The sequence below is a fragment of the Erinaceus europaeus genome, chromosome 7, assembly GCF_950295315.1.
Source record: "Erinaceus europaeus chromosome 7, mEriEur2.1, whole genome shotgun sequence".
NCBI classification, from domain to species: Eukaryota; Metazoa; Chordata; class Mammalia; order Eulipotyphla; family Erinaceidae; genus Erinaceus; species Erinaceus europaeus.
The window spans coordinates 794,248-812,361 of NC_080168.1; the positions used below are offsets into that span (position 1 = coordinate 794,248).

The 18,114-nt window shown below is 64.2% G+C and overlaps 2 protein-coding genes across 5 annotated transcripts in view; one reads left to right on the plus strand and one right to left on the minus strand.

Moving 5' to 3' along the window:
* The window catches only part of ASB1 (ankyrin repeat and SOCS box containing 1), a 491,590-nt gene that overhangs the window by 152,515 nt on the left and 320,961 nt on the right, over window positions 1–18,114 (plus strand). The gene's annotated exons all lie outside the window — the stretch shown is intronic.
* HDAC4 (histone deacetylase 4) overlaps window positions 1–18,114 on the minus strand; it is an 82,059-nt gene that overhangs the window by 24,364 nt on the left and 39,581 nt on the right. For 3 of the 4 annotated variants that reach the window (XR_009550592.1, XM_060193567.1, XM_060193564.1), the window contains exons 3-8: window positions 14,557–14,628; window positions 9,678–9,910; window positions 7,436–7,559; window positions 4,879–4,999; window positions 3,727–3,845; window positions 2,831–2,962 (exon numbers count right to left, since the gene is read on the minus strand). Coding sequence is in view for 3 of the 4 variants with exons in the window: in XM_060193567.1 (XP_060049550.1) it covers window positions 2,831–2,962; window positions 3,727–3,845; window positions 4,879–4,999; window positions 7,436–7,559; window positions 9,678–9,910; window positions 14,557–14,628 (801 nt within the window). In the remaining variant the exon portion in view is untranslated. The remainder of the gene's footprint in view (window positions 1–2,830; window positions 2,963–3,726; window positions 3,846–4,878; window positions 5,000–7,435; window positions 7,560–9,677; window positions 9,911–14,556; window positions 14,629–18,114) is intronic. The other variant, XM_060193565.1, reaches the window with a different exon arrangement.

Consider the following 18,114-nt stretch of genomic DNA (forward strand, 5'->3'; position numbering starts at 1 on the left):
AGCTGGGCACCAGGCAGGGCTGGGCGCTGGGCACCAGGCAGGGCTGGGAGAGCTGGGCACCAGGCAGGGCTGGGCGCTGGGCACCAGGCAGGGCTGGGAGAGCTGGGCACCAGGCAGGGCTGGGAGAGCTGGGCACCAGGCCGGGCTGGGCGCTGGGCACCAGGCCGGGCTGGGAGAGCTGGGCACCAGGCAGGGCTGGGCGCTGGGCACCAGGCAGGGCTGGGCGCTGGGCACCAGGCAGGGCTGGGCAGTGGGCACCAGGCAGGGCTGGGCAGTGGGCACCAGGCAGGGCTGGGAGAGCTGGGCACCAGGCAGGGCTGGGAGAGCTGGGCACCAGACAGGGCTGGGCAGTGGGCACCAGGCAGGGCTGGGCGCTGGGCACCAGGCAGGGCTGGGAGAGCTGGGCACCAGGCAGGGCTGGGAGAACTGGGCACCCAGCCGGGCTGGGAGAGCTGGGCACCAGGCAGTGCTGGGAGAGCTGGTCACCAGGCAGTGATGGGAGAGCTGGGCACCAGGCAGGGCTGGGAGAGCTGGGCACCAGGCAGGGCTGGGAGAGCTGGGCACCAGGCAGGGCTGGGCGCTGGGCACCAGGCAGGGCTGGGAGAGCTGGGCACCAGGCAGGGCTGGGAGAGCTGGGCACCAGGCCGGGCTGGGCGCTGGGCACCAGGCCGGGCTGGGAGAGCTGGGCACCAGGCAGGGCTGGGCGCTGGGCACCAGGCAGGGCTGGGAGAACTGGGCACCAGACAAGGCTGGGCACTGGGCACCAGGCAGGGCTGGGAGAGCTGGGCACCAGACAGGGCTGGGCACTGGGCACCAGGCAGGGCTTGGCGCTGGGCACCAGACAGGGCTGGGCGCTGGGCACCAGGCAGGGCTTGGCGCTGGGCACCAGACAGGGCTGGGCGCTGGGCACCAGGCAGGGCTTGGCGCTGGGCACCAGGCAGGGCTGGGCGCTGGGCACCAGACAGGGCTGGGCGCTGGGCACCAGGCAGGGCTTGGCGCTGGGCACCAGGCAGGGCTGGGAGAGCTGGGCACCAGGCAGGGCTGGGCGCTGGGCACCAGACAGGACTGGGCGCTGGACACCAGGCAGGGCTGGGCGCTGGGCACCAGGCAGGGCTGGGAGAGCTGGACACCAGGCAGGGCTGGGCGCTGGGCACCAGGCAGGGCTTGGCGCTGGGCACCAGGCAGGGCTGGAGCTGGGCACCAGGCAGGGCTGGGCGCTGGGCACCAAGCAGGGCTGGGAGAGCTGGGCACCAGGCAGGGCTGGGCGCTGGGCACCAGGCAGGGCTGGGAGAGCTGGGCACCAGGCAGGGCTGGGAGAGCTGGGCACCAGGCCGGGCTGGGCGCTGGGCACCAGGCCGGGCTGGGAGAGCTGGGCACCAGGCAGGGCTGGGCGCTGGGCACCAGGCAGGGCTGGGCGCTGGGCACCAGGCAGGGCTGGGCAGTGGGCACCAGGCAGGGCTGGGCAGTGGGCACCAGGCAGGGCTGGGAGAGCTGGGCACCAGGCAGGGCTGGGAGAGCTGGGCACCAGGCAGGGCTGGGCAGTGGGCACCAGGCAGGGCTGGGCGCTGGGCACCAGGCAGGGCTGGGAGAGCTGGGCACCAGGCAGGGCTGGGAGAGCTGGGCACCCAGCCGGGCTGGGAGAGCTGGGCACCAGGCAGTGCTGGGAGAGCTGGTCACCAGGCAGTGATGGGAGAGCTGGGCACCAGGCAGGGCTGGGAGAGCTGGGCACCAGGCAGGGCTGGGAGAGCTGGGCACCAGGCAGGGCTGGGCGCTGGGCACCAGGCAGGGCTGGGAGAGCTGGGCACCAGGCAGGGCTGGGAGAGCTGGGCACCAGGCCGGGCTGGGCGCTGGGCACCAGGCCGGGCTGGGAGAGCTGGGCACCAGGCAGGGCTGGGCGCTGGGCACCAGGCAGGGCTGGGAGAACTGGGCACCAGACAAGGCTGGGCACTGGGCACCAGGCAGGGCTGGGAGAGCTGGGCACCAGACAGGGCTGGGCGCTGGGCACCAGGCAGGGCTGGGAGAGCTGGGCACCAGGCAGGGCTGGGTGAGCTGGGCACCAGGCCGGGCTGGGCGCTGGGCACCAGGCCGGGCTGGGAGAACTGGGCACCCGGCAGGGCTGGGAGAGCTGGGCACCCGGCAGGGCTGGGAGAGCTGGGCACCAGGCAGTGATGGGAGAGCTGGGCACCAGGCAGGGCTGGGAGAGCTGGGCACCAGGCAGGGCTGGGAGAGCTGGGCACCAGGCAGGGCTGGGCGCTGGGCACCAGGCAGGGCTGGGAGAGCTGGGCACCAGGCAGGGCTGGGCGCTGGGCACCAGGCAGGGCTGGGCGCTGGGCACCAGGCAGGGCTGGGCAGTGGGCACCAGGCAGGGCTGGGAGAGCTGGGCACCAGGCAGGGCTGGGAGAGCTGGGCACCAGACAGGGCTGGGCAGTGGGCACCAGGCAGGGCTGGGCGCTGGGCACCAGGCAGGGCTGGGCGCTGGGCACCAGGCAGGGCTGGGCGCTGGGCTCCCCCGGGAAGTACAGTCCCCTCAGGCAGGGACGTGTCTGGCATGGGTGCTTGGCTGCTTTCAAGAAGTGGCTGCTCTCCTGATGGGGTGTGCTTCCCAGGTTCACCACTAGATGGCGGCCAAGAGTCGGCAGAGACCGTATGCCTCCCGTCCCTGTCCAGTCCCATCCCCATCCTGTCCTGTCCCGTCCCTGCCTGTCCTGTCCCCGTCCTGTCCCGGTCACATCCCGCCCCGTCCCCGTCCTGTTCTGTCCCCATGGCTCCCGCAGGGATGGGGTCTCGGGTGCTGTGGAGCCAGATGTGACAGGGGTGGGGTGGACGGCACCTGTGACATCCAGTGGCCGCTTCTTGAGGGCAATGACCCCGGGCCCGTCTTTCCTGCGCAGCAAAGGGCTGCTCCGCCTCTCGGTCACCTTCTGTTTTAGCCGCGAGCGCAGCTTCAGGTTGGGCTCAGATGCTGTGGGGACAGCGATGGGGACGGGATGGGGGGTGAGGGGATGGGGACTGGGTCAGGGGATGCAGATGAGACGGGATGGGGTCAGGGGATGCAGACGGGATGCGGATAGGGATGGGACAGGGGTCGGGATGGGAAAGGGGTCAGGGGATGCAGACGGGATGGGAAAGGGGTCAGGGGATGCAGACGGGACAGGATGGGGGTCGGGATGGGACAAGGTCAGGGGATGCAGACGGGATGGGACGGGACGGGAGTCAGGGGATGGGACAGGATTAAGTGATGTGGACAGGGGTCATGGGATGCAGACAGGGAATGGGACGGGAGTCAGGCAATGGGGACCGGGTCAGGGGATGCAGACGGGATGGGACGGGGTCAGGGGACAGGATGGGGTCAGGGGATGCAGACGGGGATGGGATGGGGGTCAGGGGATGGGACAGGGTCAGGGGATGCAGACGGGACGGACAGGAGTCAGGGGACGGGACGGGATTAGGTGATGTGGACAGGGGTCATGGGATGCAGACGGGACAGGACGAGGGTCAGGGGATGGGACAGGGTCAGGGGATGCAGACGGGACGGGACGGGTTCAGGGGACAGGATGGGGTCAGAGGATGCAGACGGGATGCGGACGGGGACGGGACGGGGGTCAGGGAATGGGAAAGGGGTCAGGGGATGCAGACGGGATGGGGAAAGGGGTCAGGGGATGCAGACAGGGGTCAGGGGACAGGAACAGGGAACAGAAAAAGGGCGGGTGTGGGTGGGGGGCTGACCGGTCTTGCGCAGGGGGAAGTCATCCTTGGCATCGTACAGGCCCAGCACGGGGTGGCTGTAGGCAGACATGGCGCTCTGCGGGGGGGAGCCCTGATCCAGGGAGCTGTGCTGTGTCTTCCTGGGGGACGGGGGACAAGGACACGGCTAGACCAGCGCTCAGTCCTCACCCCACCCAGGTCCTGCGGCCCGTGGCCAGAGAGGGAGGAGAGAGAGCAGAGGCTGCCGGGCCCCCCGCCAGCTGACAAGGAGGGTCCAGGCAGGGAGGGTTCTTCTCTCAGCTGACCCCAGGATTCTGACTCCACAATTCTGACCCCAGGGCACTGTCCCCAGGATGCTGACCACCAGGACGCCTATCCCATGAGGCTGACCCCATGGAGGCTGATCCCTGAAGACTGACCCCAGGACGCTGACACTAGGACCTTAGGACACTGACCCCAGAAGGCTGAGCCCACGAGGCTGACCCCAGGAGGCTGACTCCACAATTCTGACCCCAGGACACTGTCCCCAGGACACTGATTCTAGGAGTCTGACCTCAGGACACTGACCCCAGGACATCGACCCCCAGGAGGCTGATCCCTGAAGGCTGACCCCAGGACGCTGACACTAGGAGTCTGACCTTAGGACACTGACCCCAGAACACTGATCCCAGGAGGCTGAGCCCACGAGGCTCAGGAGGATGGTGACTCCAGGAGGATCACCCCACAAGGCTGACCCCAGGACACTGAGTCTAGGAGTCTGACCTCAGGACACTGACTTCATGAGGCTGACCTCAGCAGGCTGACCCCAGCAGGCTGACCCAGAAGGCTGACCCATGAGGCTGACCCATGAGGCTGACCCATGAGGCTGACCTCAGCAGGCTGACCCCAGCAGGCTGACCCATGAGGCTGACCTCAGCAGGCTGACCCCAGCAGGCTGACCCATGAGGCTGACCCCAGCAGGCTGACCCCAGCAGGCTGACCCCAGCAGGCTGACCCATGAGGCTGACCCCAGCAGGCTGACCCATGAGGCTGACCCCAGCAGGCTGACCCATGAGGCTGACCTCAGCAGGCTGACCCATGAGGCTGACCTCAGCAGGCTGACCCATGAGGCTGACCTCAGCAGGCTGACCCCAGCAGGCTGGCCGAGTGCAGCCGGAGGGCGTGGCCACTCACCCGTACCAGTAGCGAGGGTCGCTGGACACGCAGTGGTTGAGGTTGCGATGGGCCAGAGCCTTCTTCTTGTTGAGCACAAACTCCTGCAACTTCATCTTCACCTCTGTGCTGGCCACGGCACCTGCGGGCGGCCCCCGGGGGCATGAGAGGGCACGGGGTGTCCACCACGTCCTCTGATGTCACCCCCCACCTGACGGTGACGGGTAGGGCCACCAGCCAGCGTGGGCCAGATCCAAGACGGTTCCTGGCTGGCCTGCCGGGTGGTCCCTGACCTCTGCCCCCACCTGACTCGGCACAGAGTGATCCCTGCCGGCCCTTCCGGGCCCGCCCTGACCCCAGTCTGTCCTTATACCCGGTCCCCACCCGGGGGGGGGGGGGAGGGGGAGGGGAACTGCAGGTGTCTCTCTTTTTGTCGCTGTCTCTCCTTCCCTCTTAATTTCTCTCTGTCTCTATCCAATCAATGCATAATTAAAAAGTAAGGCAGATTTACTAAGGAGACAGCAGCATGTACTGCGTCAGTGGTGAGCCCGGGCACCCATGCCAGCACACTGCCCGCCGGGTATGTCCAGCCCCCAGCCTGGCCCCACCCTAAGTGCTCCCCCGACGCTTGGGAGGGAGCACTAACTGCCAGGGAGCCGGTTCAGCCCGTGAGGAGAGCGGCACGGTGGTGTGGCTGAGCCTGCGGCCACCTCAGGCCACCCTCAGTGTGGGCCGGGAACGGGTGTCGGGCTCAGTCCCTGCCCCACACACTGGAGCGCACGCCAAGGGCTCCCCCGTGAGGGGACTCCCGGAGGCTGCCGGCAGTGCCCTCACCAGGGGAAAGAGTTGCGGGCGCAGCTTCCGAATGCTTCCCGGGCCCGGCTGCACCCCTTCACGGAGGCCACGCTGACACCTCCTGCCGGGCCCTCCCCGGGACCAGCCCTGACCCCCTCCTGCCCCAGGCCTGGCCGCCAGACACCGCTGGGGGTGGGGCTTGGTGGGCAATCCGGCCCCGACCTGCTCCCTGCACCCCTGCACCCCTGCCCAGGCGGCAGAGTGACGGCTGAGAAGCTGCCCAGCTGGACGCAGACAGAAAGCACCAGCTGCCTGAGCTCGAGGCAACAGAGCAGCCCCTTCCCGGAGACAAAATACTCGCCCCCGCTGAGCACGAGGCCGACATCCGGGCCTCAGGCTAGAGCTAACCGGGGCTATGTTTGCTGTGATGCGCAGCCACTGCTTAAAATACATCCATGGCGGGGACACAGCACAGGCGTCTGCACACACCCTCCTGCCTAATAAGGCCCTGAGGCCCCAGGTTCAATCCCCAGCACCACCATCAGCCAGAGCTGAGCAGGGCTCTGGGGAAAAACAAAATAAAGTCGTGGAGTTAAGTCAAAGACTCTGGGGTGGGGTGGGGAGGTTTTAGGCCTTGGAACATGATGGCAGAGGAGGACCTAGTGGGGGTTGATTTGTTCTGTGAAAAACTGCAAAATGTTACACATGGACAAACCACTGTATTTCACTGTCACTATCAACCCTCCAATAGAGAAAAAGTCACGTGGCTGTGTAACAGTCATACTGGGCGTGGGAGCTGAGGGAGGAGGGGAGAGGCCAGCCCACAGCCCAGGCCTACTGGTCCCAGTGAGATTAGTATAAAAAAATAAGGGGCAGGGGAGACAGCATGATGGTTCTGCAAAGATTCTCCTGCCTGAGGCTCTGAGGTCCCAGGTTCAGTCCCCAGCACCACCATCAGCGTGAGTTCAGCAGGGCTCTGCGGAGGGGAGGGGATGGGAGGGGAGAGGAGAGGACAGTCCCATGACTGAATTTACTTGATGGGTCTTTAATTCCTCTTAGAACATCAGGAATTAAAATCTATCTATGCCCCTTTTAGAATCATCTCAGGTGTGACCAGGAATAACTAATGCAAAGTGTCAGTTTTCCCCTTTAGATGCTGCAGACAGACAGACACCCAGCCACAATAGAGCTGCCTTCTGCTCCAGAGGGGGAGGCGACATCCTCTGTCCCCACAGCTCAAGTCCCAGACTCTGACCTGGGATTCAGGCCTTTTTCAAAGAGACAAAGAGAGAGAGAAGAGAGAGACCCCTGCAGCTCTGCTTCACCCTCGTGAAGCTTTCCCTTGTAGGTGGGGACAGGGGGCCTGAACCCGGAGCCTTGCACACGGTAACTTGTGTGCTCAGCACAGCTTTGTAAGTGAATGGAGGGAGGGTGCTGGATCCGACCCATCACCAGGTGTGCATTCCCCCAGCTGCCGACCCCACTCACCCCACCGCCGGCTCTGGGTGGCGTGGCCACAAGCTGAGTGGTGGGGAAGCCACTGGATGGGGTCCAGTGCAGGGCTGCATGGGGGCCTGGGAGACCACCCCCGGAACACCGGGAACCCCACTCACTCTCCCTACCCACGAACTCCGGACCCCACTCACTCTCCCTACCCACGAACACTGGACCCCCACTCACTCTCCCTGCCCACCTCCCCCGGGGCCCCCACCCACTCTCCCTGCCCACCTCCCCCGGACCCCCACTCACTCTCCCTGCCCACCTCCCCCGGACCCCCACTCACTCTCCTTGCCCTTCTCCTTGTTCTTGAGCTGCTGTAGCTTCTGCTCCTGCCGATGTAGCTCCAGTTTGCGCTGATGCTCCAGCAGCTCCTGCTGGTGCTGGACAGCCAGGAGCTCCTGCTGCTGCTGCGGGCGGGGGTACATGGGGCACAGGGCGAGGGTCAGCCACAGGGGCAGGAGACAGTACCCAGGATCCCATGAGGGCCGGTCTCTCCTCTCTCAGCACCCTGCACAGCACCCAGGGAGCCCATGGAGGGTGGGCAGGGCTGTGGGGTGTCTCCTCTCTCAGCACCAGGCACAGCACTCAGGGAGCCCATGGAGGGTGGGCAGGGCTGTGGGGTCTCTCCTCTCTCAGCACCCTGCACAGCACCCAGGGAGCCCATGGAGGGTGGGCAGGACTGTGGGGTCTCTCCTCTCAGCACCAGGCACAGCACCCAAGGAGCCCATGGAGGGTGGGCAGGGCTGTGGGGTCTCTCCTCTCTCAGCACCAGGCACAGCACCCAGGGAGCCCATGGAGGGTGGGCAGGGCTGTGGGGTCTCTCCTCTCTCAGCACCAGGCACAGCACCCAGGGAGCCCCATGGAGGCTGGGCAGGGCTGTGGGGTCTCTCCTCTCTCAGCACCCTGCACAGGATCCAGGGAGCCCATGGAGGGTGGGCAGGGCTGTGGGGTGTCTCCTCTCTCAGCACCCTGCACAGCACCCAGGGAGCCCATGGAGGGTGGGCAGGGCTGTGGGGTGTCTCCTCTCTCAGCACCCTGCACAGCACCCAGGGAGCCCATGGAGGGTGGGCAGGGCTGTGGGGTGTCTCCTCTCTCAGCACCAGGCACAGCACCCAGGGAGTCCATGGAGGGTGGGCAGGGCTGTGGGGTGTCTCCTCCCTCAGCACCAGGCACAGCACCCAGGGAGCCCATGGAGGGTGGGCAGGGCTGTGGGGTCTCTCCTCTCTCAGCACCCTGCACAGCACCCAGGGAGTCCATGGAGGGTGGGCAGGACTGTGGGGTGTCTCCTCTCTCAGCACCCTGCACAGCACCCAGGGAGCCCATGGAGGGTGGCAGGGCTGTGGGGTCTCTCCTCTCTCAGCACCCTGCACAGCACCCAGGGAGCCCATGGAGGGTGGGCAGGGCTGTGGGGTGTCTCCTCTCTCAGCACCCTGCACAGCACCCAGGGAGCCCATGGAGGGTGGGCAGGGCTGTGGGGTGTCTCCTCTCTCAGCACCCTGCACAGCACCCAGGGAGCCCATGGAGGGTGGGCAGGGCTGTGGGGTCTCTCCTCTCTCAGCACCAGGCACAGCACCCAGGGAGCCCATGGAGGGTGGGCAGGACTGTGGGGTGTCTCCTCTCTCAGCACCCTGCACAGCACCCAGGGAGCCCATGGAGGGTGGGCAGGGCTGTGGGGTGTCTCCTCTCTTAGCACCAGGCACAGCACCCAGGGAGCCCATGGAGGGTGGGCAGGGCTATGAGATCCATGTGAGTGGGGTAGGTGCTGCCATCTTGTTTTTTAAAAGCAGCTGAGCTGAGGTCGTGGGTGAGGTGTGCAGGGCTGTCCCTTTAGCCATGGGCATCCTTTGGGGCAGAAGAGGGTGCTGGGCCCTGGACTATGGAGCAGGAACTGGGGACAGTGAGGGATGGGGGGTGGACAGCAGGGGCTGCAGTTCCCAGGGAGTGAGGACTGAGAAGGCAGAGACCCAGAGACTCCGCCTGACTGACTGGCCAGGTCAGTGGCCACTAAGGTTGGAGGCCTTGGGCCGGTCTGTAGATGTGGAGAGACACGAGGCCGCAGCTCCACAAGCACAGGGTGACAAGGGACTTTCCGTTGGCGAGTTGGCCCTGTTGGCATGGACTGCAGACACGGGGGGCCATGGGGTCCTGAGTCTGAGCCCTGGCACAGGGGAACAGCAGGGAGAGTGCTGGGGAGGCCGTGATGGCATCCTCCCTCCCTCCCTTCCTCCCTCAGGCCAGAGGAGCGCGGGTGCTGGTGACCTGGAGACCAACAGGAGAGTTGCTTAGACCAGGAATCTGGACCCTGGGACCTGAAGCCCCTGGACCTTCGGACCTGCCGCCTGGAGCCTGGCCCTCTGCCCACTGACCCAGGCCTGGCCCTCCTCCCCAGCCCGCCCCGCCCTCCGCACAAGCCCCGCCCTCCGCACAAGCCCCGCCCCCCGCCCCAGCCCGCCCCGCCCTCCGCCCCGCCCTCCGCCCCGCCCCAGCCCGCCCCGCCCCAGCCCGCCCCGCCAGTGCGGCCTCACCTTGATGTGCTCGTGCAGCTGGGCCTCGTGCTGCCGGGACAGCTGCTCGTGCTGCCGCTGGAACTCGGCGATGAGGATCTGCCGCTGCAGCTGCTGCTTCTGCTTCAGGGCCAGGAGCTCCTGCTGCAGCTGCTGCTCCCGCAGCCCCGGCTCCCCCGGCGGGAAGTGCTCCAGACGCAGGTCCATGGGCACCGCCGGGGCCACCTGCAGGGGCAGCGCCGCCGCCACGTCCACTGCACGGAGAGCGGGCGGTCAGGGGCCGATGGAGCCTCCCCCAGGGACGTGACGGCTGTGCCTCCTCCCCGGGGTCCTTCCTAGGGGCCTGTCCCCCAGGGACCCCTCCCCCAGGGACCCTGGCAGTCATTCCGGGGGGGGGGGGGAAGTGACCCCTCTCAGGGACCCCTCCCCCAGACACCCCTCCCCCAGACACCCCTCCCCCCAGGAACCCCTGCAGTCATTCTAGGGGGAAGTGACCCCTCTCAGGGACCCCTTCCCCAGGGACCTCATCCTAGGGACCCCTCCCCCAGACCTGAGCTCCCATCCTCCAAAGGACCCCACTTGTAAGACTCCCTCATCCACCCTGCAGGACCCCACCTGAGCACCCCCACAGGATGCCCAGTGCCCACAGAAAGAACCCCAAGCCCCTTCTACCAGGGCCAGCTGAGTGGGGTGGGGGAGGGGGAGTGAGTGCCTGTGACGCAGGACCCCCCCCATCCCCCGCCATGAGCTGGCAATGAGAGAGTCCTTGAGGATGAGGGGCCTTCGGGGACAATGGCTGCCTCTGAGCCCAAAGGGGGACACAGGGTTGTGTGAGTGTCCTCACGGGGACCCAGCCTTGGTGACGCAGGGGAGCACAAAGACGCCATTCAGGGCTGGGGATGGGTGACAAGGTCGGCACCCGGGACCCTCTGAGCCCCCCGCTGCCTGAAAAGGCCAGGCTTCTCTGGCGCCCGGGGTGCTGTGCCCAGCCCTGTCCCACGCCCCTGGGGTCGGCGGGCGCAGAGTGTGACGCCGGGTGGGAGGGGTGGGCCCCAGGGCAGATGGGGAGGGGGCACTGCAGATGTCCACCTGGCTGCCTGGACGCTGTGGGAGGGGGCACACTCCCTGGGAGACAGCTGTCCTGTCCCTAGACGGCTGGGAACAGGTGGGGGGGGCAGTCTCCGTGCCTCCCACCCACAATGTCCTCAGGTGGCCAGAGCCCCTGCTGGGGGCAGTGTCCCCAGGGTGGGACCACCAGCCAGGACAGGGCAGGGGCGGTGTGGCCGGGACCTGCTCTTTTGTCTCCTGCTGAGAAGCTCCAGCAGGCTCTGGGGACAGGACTCCTGGGGCAGGCGAGGCTGGACACTGGGCGGGGGGCGGCCACCGTCCCTTCTCCATAGTCCTCTGCTGCTGTCCCTCTGTGTTGGCCCCTGCACCGACCGTCCCTGGGCTGTGGGGGAGGGTCACAGCATCCACCTCCCCCTTGACTCCCACCTGGCCGTCCCCTCGGCTGCGTGGAGACACCCCCAACCCGGAGACCCCTGCACAGAGAGTGCTGCATGCGGCTGGGAGAGGGGGGCCTTCAGGCTGTGCCCCCCCATGGCAACGGCTTCCATCTCTGTGACCAAGGCCGGGCACCCCGGTTAGAGGCCACCGTTCCATTTTTAGAGGCAAAGTTCCATTTTTCCTGGAGAGCTGGGGCGGGGCGGAGGGGGGCAGTAGGCAGGTCTGGGGGCAGTGAGGCCGGCACTTCCCAGGTCAGCCGTCTCCTCTGCCAGTAGTATTATTACTACATTACTACTATTATTGCTGTTGTTTTTGGTCAACACTGGGGCTTTGTCACTCTGAGCAACTTTTTCAGACAGAGAGGGAGAGAGAGAATAGAGGAAGAGGGAGAGGGAGAGAGGGAGGGAGGGTGGGAGAGAGAGAATAGAGGGAGAGGTAGAGAGAGGGAGAGAGAATAGAGGGAGAGGGAGAGAAAGAATAGAGGGAGAGGTAGAGAGAGGGAGAGAGAGAATAGAGGGAGAGGGAGGGAGAGAGAATAGAAGAAGAGGGAGAGGGAGAGAGAGAGGGAGGGAGGGAGAGAGAGAATAGAGGGAGAGGGAGAGAGAGAATAGAGGGAGAGGTAGAGAGAGGGAGAGAGAATAGAGGGAGAGGGAGAGAGAGAATAGAGGGAGAGGGAGAGAGAGAGAGGGAGGGAGAGAGAGAAGGAATATCAACACTCCAGCTAGCACCTCAGGGCTCCCAGTCGGTGTGCTGTGGGGCTCAGGCCCGGGCTGCATGGTGAAGCAGGCCCCCTCCCTGGTGAGCTGTCTCCGGGCCTCTAAATGCTAACTAAGAATGAAAGTTTCTAAATTTAAAAATACCTTATTCTATTGTTTTAGTGGGAGAGAGATACAGAGAGACACCAGAGCCCAGGCTGATGGTGGTGCTGGGGACTGAACCTGGGGCCTCAGAGCCTCAGGCGGGAGAGTCTGTGAAGAGCTCTGTGCTGTCTCCTGGCCCCGAGAACCCAATCAACAAGCTGGGCTAATTGCTGAGGAATCCGGAACAGAGCGCTAAAGCAGCACAAGGAGACAGAAGGGCAGGGGAAGGAAGGGAGAGATGGAGGGAGGCATACTCTCACTCATGTGCCCCAACACGACGGGAAGTGTCTCCTCTGAAAAGCAACAGAATAGACCACGTCCTGGGGTGGTGCCGCACCTGGCTGAGCGCACACACGGCAGTGCACAAGGACCCGGGTTCAAGTCCCTGGTGCCCCTGTAGGGGGGAAGCGTCACGAGTGGTGAAGCAGGGCTGCAGGTGTCTTGTTTCTCTCCCTATCTCTCTCCCCCCCCCTCAGTTTCTCTCTACCCAGCAATAAGTAAATATATAATTAAAAAGACAGAGAAGGAACCCAAGACTCAGGAAAGGCTTTTTGTGAATCACCGTTAAATCACTAAGAAAAGAGAGAGGTCCCTGTTCTCATCTGCTCTATTTCTACTTTACGGTTCCTCTTCATTAAATATTTTGTCCTGCTTTCTATCTTACCACCTTTCAATCACCACATGCACACAGTACCATGCTTCCATCCTGACCTCCCTGGGCAGACACCCTCACCACGTGTCCTGGAGCCTCCCCTCCCCAGAGCCCAGCCCCACTAGGGACAGACAGCAAAGAAGCAGTGACAGAAGCCAGAACTCCCACCTTCAGCTCCCCAAAATAACTTTGGTCCATATTCCCAGAAGGGGAGAAATGTCAGGGGAAGATGAGCAGAGGGCTCTGAACCCCAACTCCATCAGGACCCGGAGAGAGAAGAGGGAAAAAGGACATTTGGAAGTGGTAATAGGTGTAGCTGTGACTTAGAAAGAGATGGCAGGACCATTGGAAAAATGGGGCCAAAAAAAATACACACTCACACACACTCACTCCCATACACACAAACACACACATCCACACACTCACACACACACACTCTCACACAGACACTAACTCACACACACACACACACACATTCTCACACACTCACTCCCATCCACACACACACACTCACTCACTCCCATACACACATCCACACAGACTAACTCACACACACACACTCTCACACAAACACTAACACACACTCACTCACACTCACACACACTCACTCCCATACACACACACATTCACACACACACTCTCACACTCACTCCCATCCACACACACATCCACACACTCACTCTCACACACACACACTCTCACACAAACACTAACTCACACAATACACTCTCACACACTCACACATACACACAAACACTAACTCATACACACACACACAGACACACTCTCACACAAACACTAACACACACACACACACACACTCTCACACACTCACACTCACACACACTCACTCCCATACACACACATTCACACACACACTCTCACACTCACTCCCATCCACACACACATCCACACACTCACTCTCACACACACACACTCTCACACAAACACTAACTCACACAATACACTCTCACACACTCACACATACACACAAACACTAACTCATACACACACACACAGACACACTCTCACACAAACACTAACACACACACACACACACTCTCACACACTCACTCACACAAACACTAACTCATACACACTCACATACACACACTTCCTCAGAGAAGATCCCACAGCATGCTCCACGTGCCCTGTGAACAGAGGGACCCAAGGAGGACAGGCAGCTGTCACGGCCACCCTGCCACCATCGTGGGACAGTTGGGGAGATATGGATGGAGGAATCGCTAAGGACACTGCTCCTCTGCCTTGCGGGAAGGGGCTGTCTCAGCCTACCCCCCACCCCAAGCCCCTGGCTCCTCCAGCTGCCATCCAAGTGCCCCGGGGCAAAGCCCACGGGGACAGAGGCCATGGGGCATGGCCATGGGACTCAGCGCTGCCATCACCAGAGCCTGAGGCGGGCAGGGCACTGGGCGGGTGGGCGTGAGGCCCTGCGGTCAGTCCGCAGGCTGTGAGGCTCCTGCTCTGGCTCTCTCCAGAGCTAAGTGTTCTGCTCCGTTTCAGAGGGACCGATGACAGTGTTCTTGGGTGCTGACGAGGAACGTTCTCAGCACGAGGTGTGTGCCGCGGGCACCCAGTCCCACCCCTGGGGAGAGCTCTTACGGCCAGGCCCAGAGCAGTGGCTACCAGGCCAAAGGGAGCTGTGATGGGGGGCAGACATCACCCCAGCCCGGCAGGACAGGTGCTGGGAGGCCACCTCGGGGCTGCCTGCTGTCCGTAGGCACCCCGACTCCCTCTCTGTACTGGGCAGCTGAGACAGGGTGTGTCCACTGCCGAGGACGCCCCTAACGCGACGATGCTGGCCAGTGTGGGCCCACAGCGCCCCAGAAAGCCCGTGTCCATGCTGCCCGCCCGCAGGACTCACCTGAGCTGGGCATGTGGCTCACTCGGGCGGGACTCAGCAGCTCCACGGGCTGGTCACGGCCAGAGAGTCCATCTGTGGGCAGAGAGACACGGGTCAGCACAGCCCACAGCCCCTCACACGCCCTCGAGGCCCCAATGGGCCCCCCACTCCCCGGTCAGGTGAGCAGGGCTGGCCGGGCATTAGACGGGGCAGCAGGTGGACTCTGGTCCCGTGGCCTCACAGCTTAGCCGGTGGGTGGCAAGGGTCCCTGGGAAGTGGAGGGGACACGGCACTGGCTCTGGGGACACCTGCATGGGACCTTGGACCCGAGGCCATAGAGAGAGAGCCCAGGCCCCCAGCTAGGATGCTGGGAGGCTGTGCGGGTCCCTGGGGAGCAGGAAGGGTGTCTCCCCTGCTGCCTGCGCCCCGGGGTGCACTGTCTCCGCTTCTGTGTACACGGCATCCGGGGGCAGCGGGAGGGGAGCCAAAGTCTGCCGGCTGGAGCAGCCCACAGCACACCCGAGGCCCCTCACCTGCTGCAGCCGGGTTCACCTCCACCTGGAGCGGGACAGGCTGCAGCCGAGGGTGACAGTCTGTGCTGGCCCTGCCTGTCCCCACACAGCCTGGAACATGCCCGGGAGCTGGAGCTCTCAGACACGGCCCGGAGAGGCGGCCGAGCTCCTGCAGGCAGATCTCAAGCCCAGGCCCAAAGCCACCACCTTAGGCCCCTGGCTCACTCGCTCTCCCACTCTCTCCCTCTCTAATAAATCTTAAACCAGAACAAATAAACCAAGCAGGCACCTTCCAGCTGACTGTAACGGGGGGAAAAACACGTCTGCTTATCCGCCTATCAGCATACAGCACATCCTAGAATTGAGCAGGAGAGGCCTTGAGTGTCTCCCGGAGAGGAGAGATCTCCCTCCTGGCTTCCCTCTCTCTCTCTCATGAAAACTAACAAACAGTGCTGGAGGTGGTGCAGCTAGCTAAGTGCATATGTCACCATGTGCTAGGACCGCGGTTCAAGCCCCCGCCCCCCACCTGCAGGAGGGAGTGGGGGCCAGAGGACAGTCACTCAAGGGTCTGCAGTCCAGCCTCTCAGCATCTCTGTGGTCACTTGCTGCTGCCCGAGTCTCCCCAGCACCAACCTCTGCCTTGGCCTCCGGGTAGGGACGAGGGGACACCCCGGGACACCGCCAGGCCTCTGGCTGCAGGGCCTTGTCCCCCGTCCCTATCCGGAGCCCCTGCCGGCGTGGCACGGGGGGGAGCCCTGGTTGTTCTCAGCTGCCAGGACTCTTTTGCCGGCGCAGGTGAGCTGAGTCCTGAGAAGCTGTTGCCAGGCTCCCGGCACGTGACATACAGTCAGTCCATCCTGACACCTGCCGGCCGGGAACGTGGCGGGCGGGCGGACCCCATTGCCACCGCTAAGTCTGGTCGGGCCCAGGGCGCGGAGGCAGGAGAAACCCCAAGTAGCAGGGATACTGAAGAGTGGGGAGCAGAGCCCCCTGGCGGGATCCAGACACGGGCCTGGCCCCACGCAGCTCCCCGGGTGCCCAATACAGCCCCCGAGAGGCAGAACGGAAAGAGGAGGAGCTCCCATCAGTGGAGACACCTCCAGTCCTGGGCTCTGGGACCATTCCTAGGGCAGGTGGCCTCACTGCTCTCCACCCCAAGGTTTCCACTCTCATCCACTCTGTGCCTACCTTTGGGTTCCCGGTTAGTCAACATTTTGTCCTGTTTTGTCCTTCCAGCCACCAAGCTGCAGATGCTGCCATGACGCCACCCTGACCTCCTGGGCAGATGCCCTCACCCCTGTGTCCTGGAGCCTCCCCTCCCCAGATCCCTGCCCCACTAGGGACAGACAGACACAGGCTGGGGGTGTGGATCCACCTGCCAACACCCATGTCCAGCGGAGAAGCCATGACAGAAGCCGGAACTCCCACCTGCTGCTCCCCATAGAGAATTTGGGTCCAGGCTCCCAGAGGGGGAGAAATGTCAGGGAGATGCCCAGAGGGCTCTGAGCCCCGACTCCACCAGGACCCGGAGAGAGAAGAGGGAAAAGGAAGGACACTCGGAAGGAGTCGCAGGTGGAGGTGTGACTGAGGAAGGAGAGAAGGCAGGAGCAGAGGAGAACGGCAGATACAGACACTATTTATGAGAGCTCCCCATGCTGGGGTGGTTGCAGTGACAGTGGTGACCCTGGGTGACCCAGTGCCGGCAGGCGTGTGCCCAGGAATCTGTGAGAGCAGTGGCTTCCAGGCACCTTCCGTGGCTCCAGCTCTGGTCTTAACTGACACCTGTGTTTCACTTTAGAATGGCAGCGACATGGCTCCAAGACCATTAAATGGTGTGTCCTGGAGCGGGGTGGTGGGCGGGGAGGGGCAGCCCAGCCCACCCCGCCTGCCACATTGAAGCAGGGGCCACCGAGCGGCCTGGTGACACTGCTGTCACACACAGCCCACGGCTCCGGGAGGGAGTGGGGGCCGCCCAGGGCATGAGCTACGAAGGAAGCTGGGGGTCACGCCCGTTGGACTCTGAAGCCTGTGTCCCCAAGCCGGCAAGGCGTGTCCCAAAGACCAGATAGCCCATCTGGGTAGAGGGTGGCCCAGGTTCACGCCCGGGCCCCGAGTCACTGGGGGAAGCTCTCATCCCGTGTCCACAGAAGCACCTGCCTGCCCGCCCAAGGGGCCGGGAAGAAGCCTGCAGGGAAGGGGCTGGGGTGGCTGTGGGGACTCCTGCACTTTCTGAGAAACTCCCCCCTGCCTGTCCTGGCGTGGCTTTCCACAAAGGTCACAAAGAGAGGCTGGGGATTGAACTCAGGACCCCATGCTCGTAGACTCGGCCCGAGTCCAGTGCCGCCCCCAGAGGCTGAGAGGAAGCCGCCTGGGGCAGGGGCTCAGGCAGGAGGCGGGGGACGCAGGGGGCACCGGAGGGTCCCCACCTCCCCTCTGGGTCCCGTGTCCCTGGGCCAGCCCAGGGCTCTGCATTCTGAGGACTGCGGGCACCCCTGTGTCTCATGGTCTGTGACCTTCGCTCACTGGGTGGGGACACCCGGGTGCTCTGGTCGGGGAGCAGCAGCATGACAGGCCTCTCCAGGAGTCAGCACTTGGTCCCCCGGTCAGGACGCGGTGACCATGGGACAGAGCCAACTGAGGCCACGCCGGCAGGGTCTCTGCTGAAGCAGAGTGGGTGTCTGTGTACCGGGTGACAGCTCATCAACCCCACCTCTCCCACAGAAAAGCTGCTAAAGGGGGAGAGGGAGGGAGGGAGGGAGAGGAGGGAGAGAGGGAGGGAAAGAAAGGGAAAGAGAGAGAGAAAGAGAGGAGAGAGAGAGAAAAGAGGAGAGAGGGAGGGAGAGGGAAAGGGAGGAAGGGAGAAAGGGAGAGGGGGGAAGAGAGGGAGAGAGGCAGAGAAAGAGGGAGAGAGACAGGGAGGGAGAGAGGGAGAGAGAGGAGGGGGGAAGAGAGAGAGAAAGGAGAGGGAGAGAGACAGGGAGGGGACAGAGGGAGGGAGACGGGGAGAGGGCGAAGAGAGGGAGAGAGGCAGAGGGAGAAAGAGGGAGAGAGAGAGACGGAGACCGCG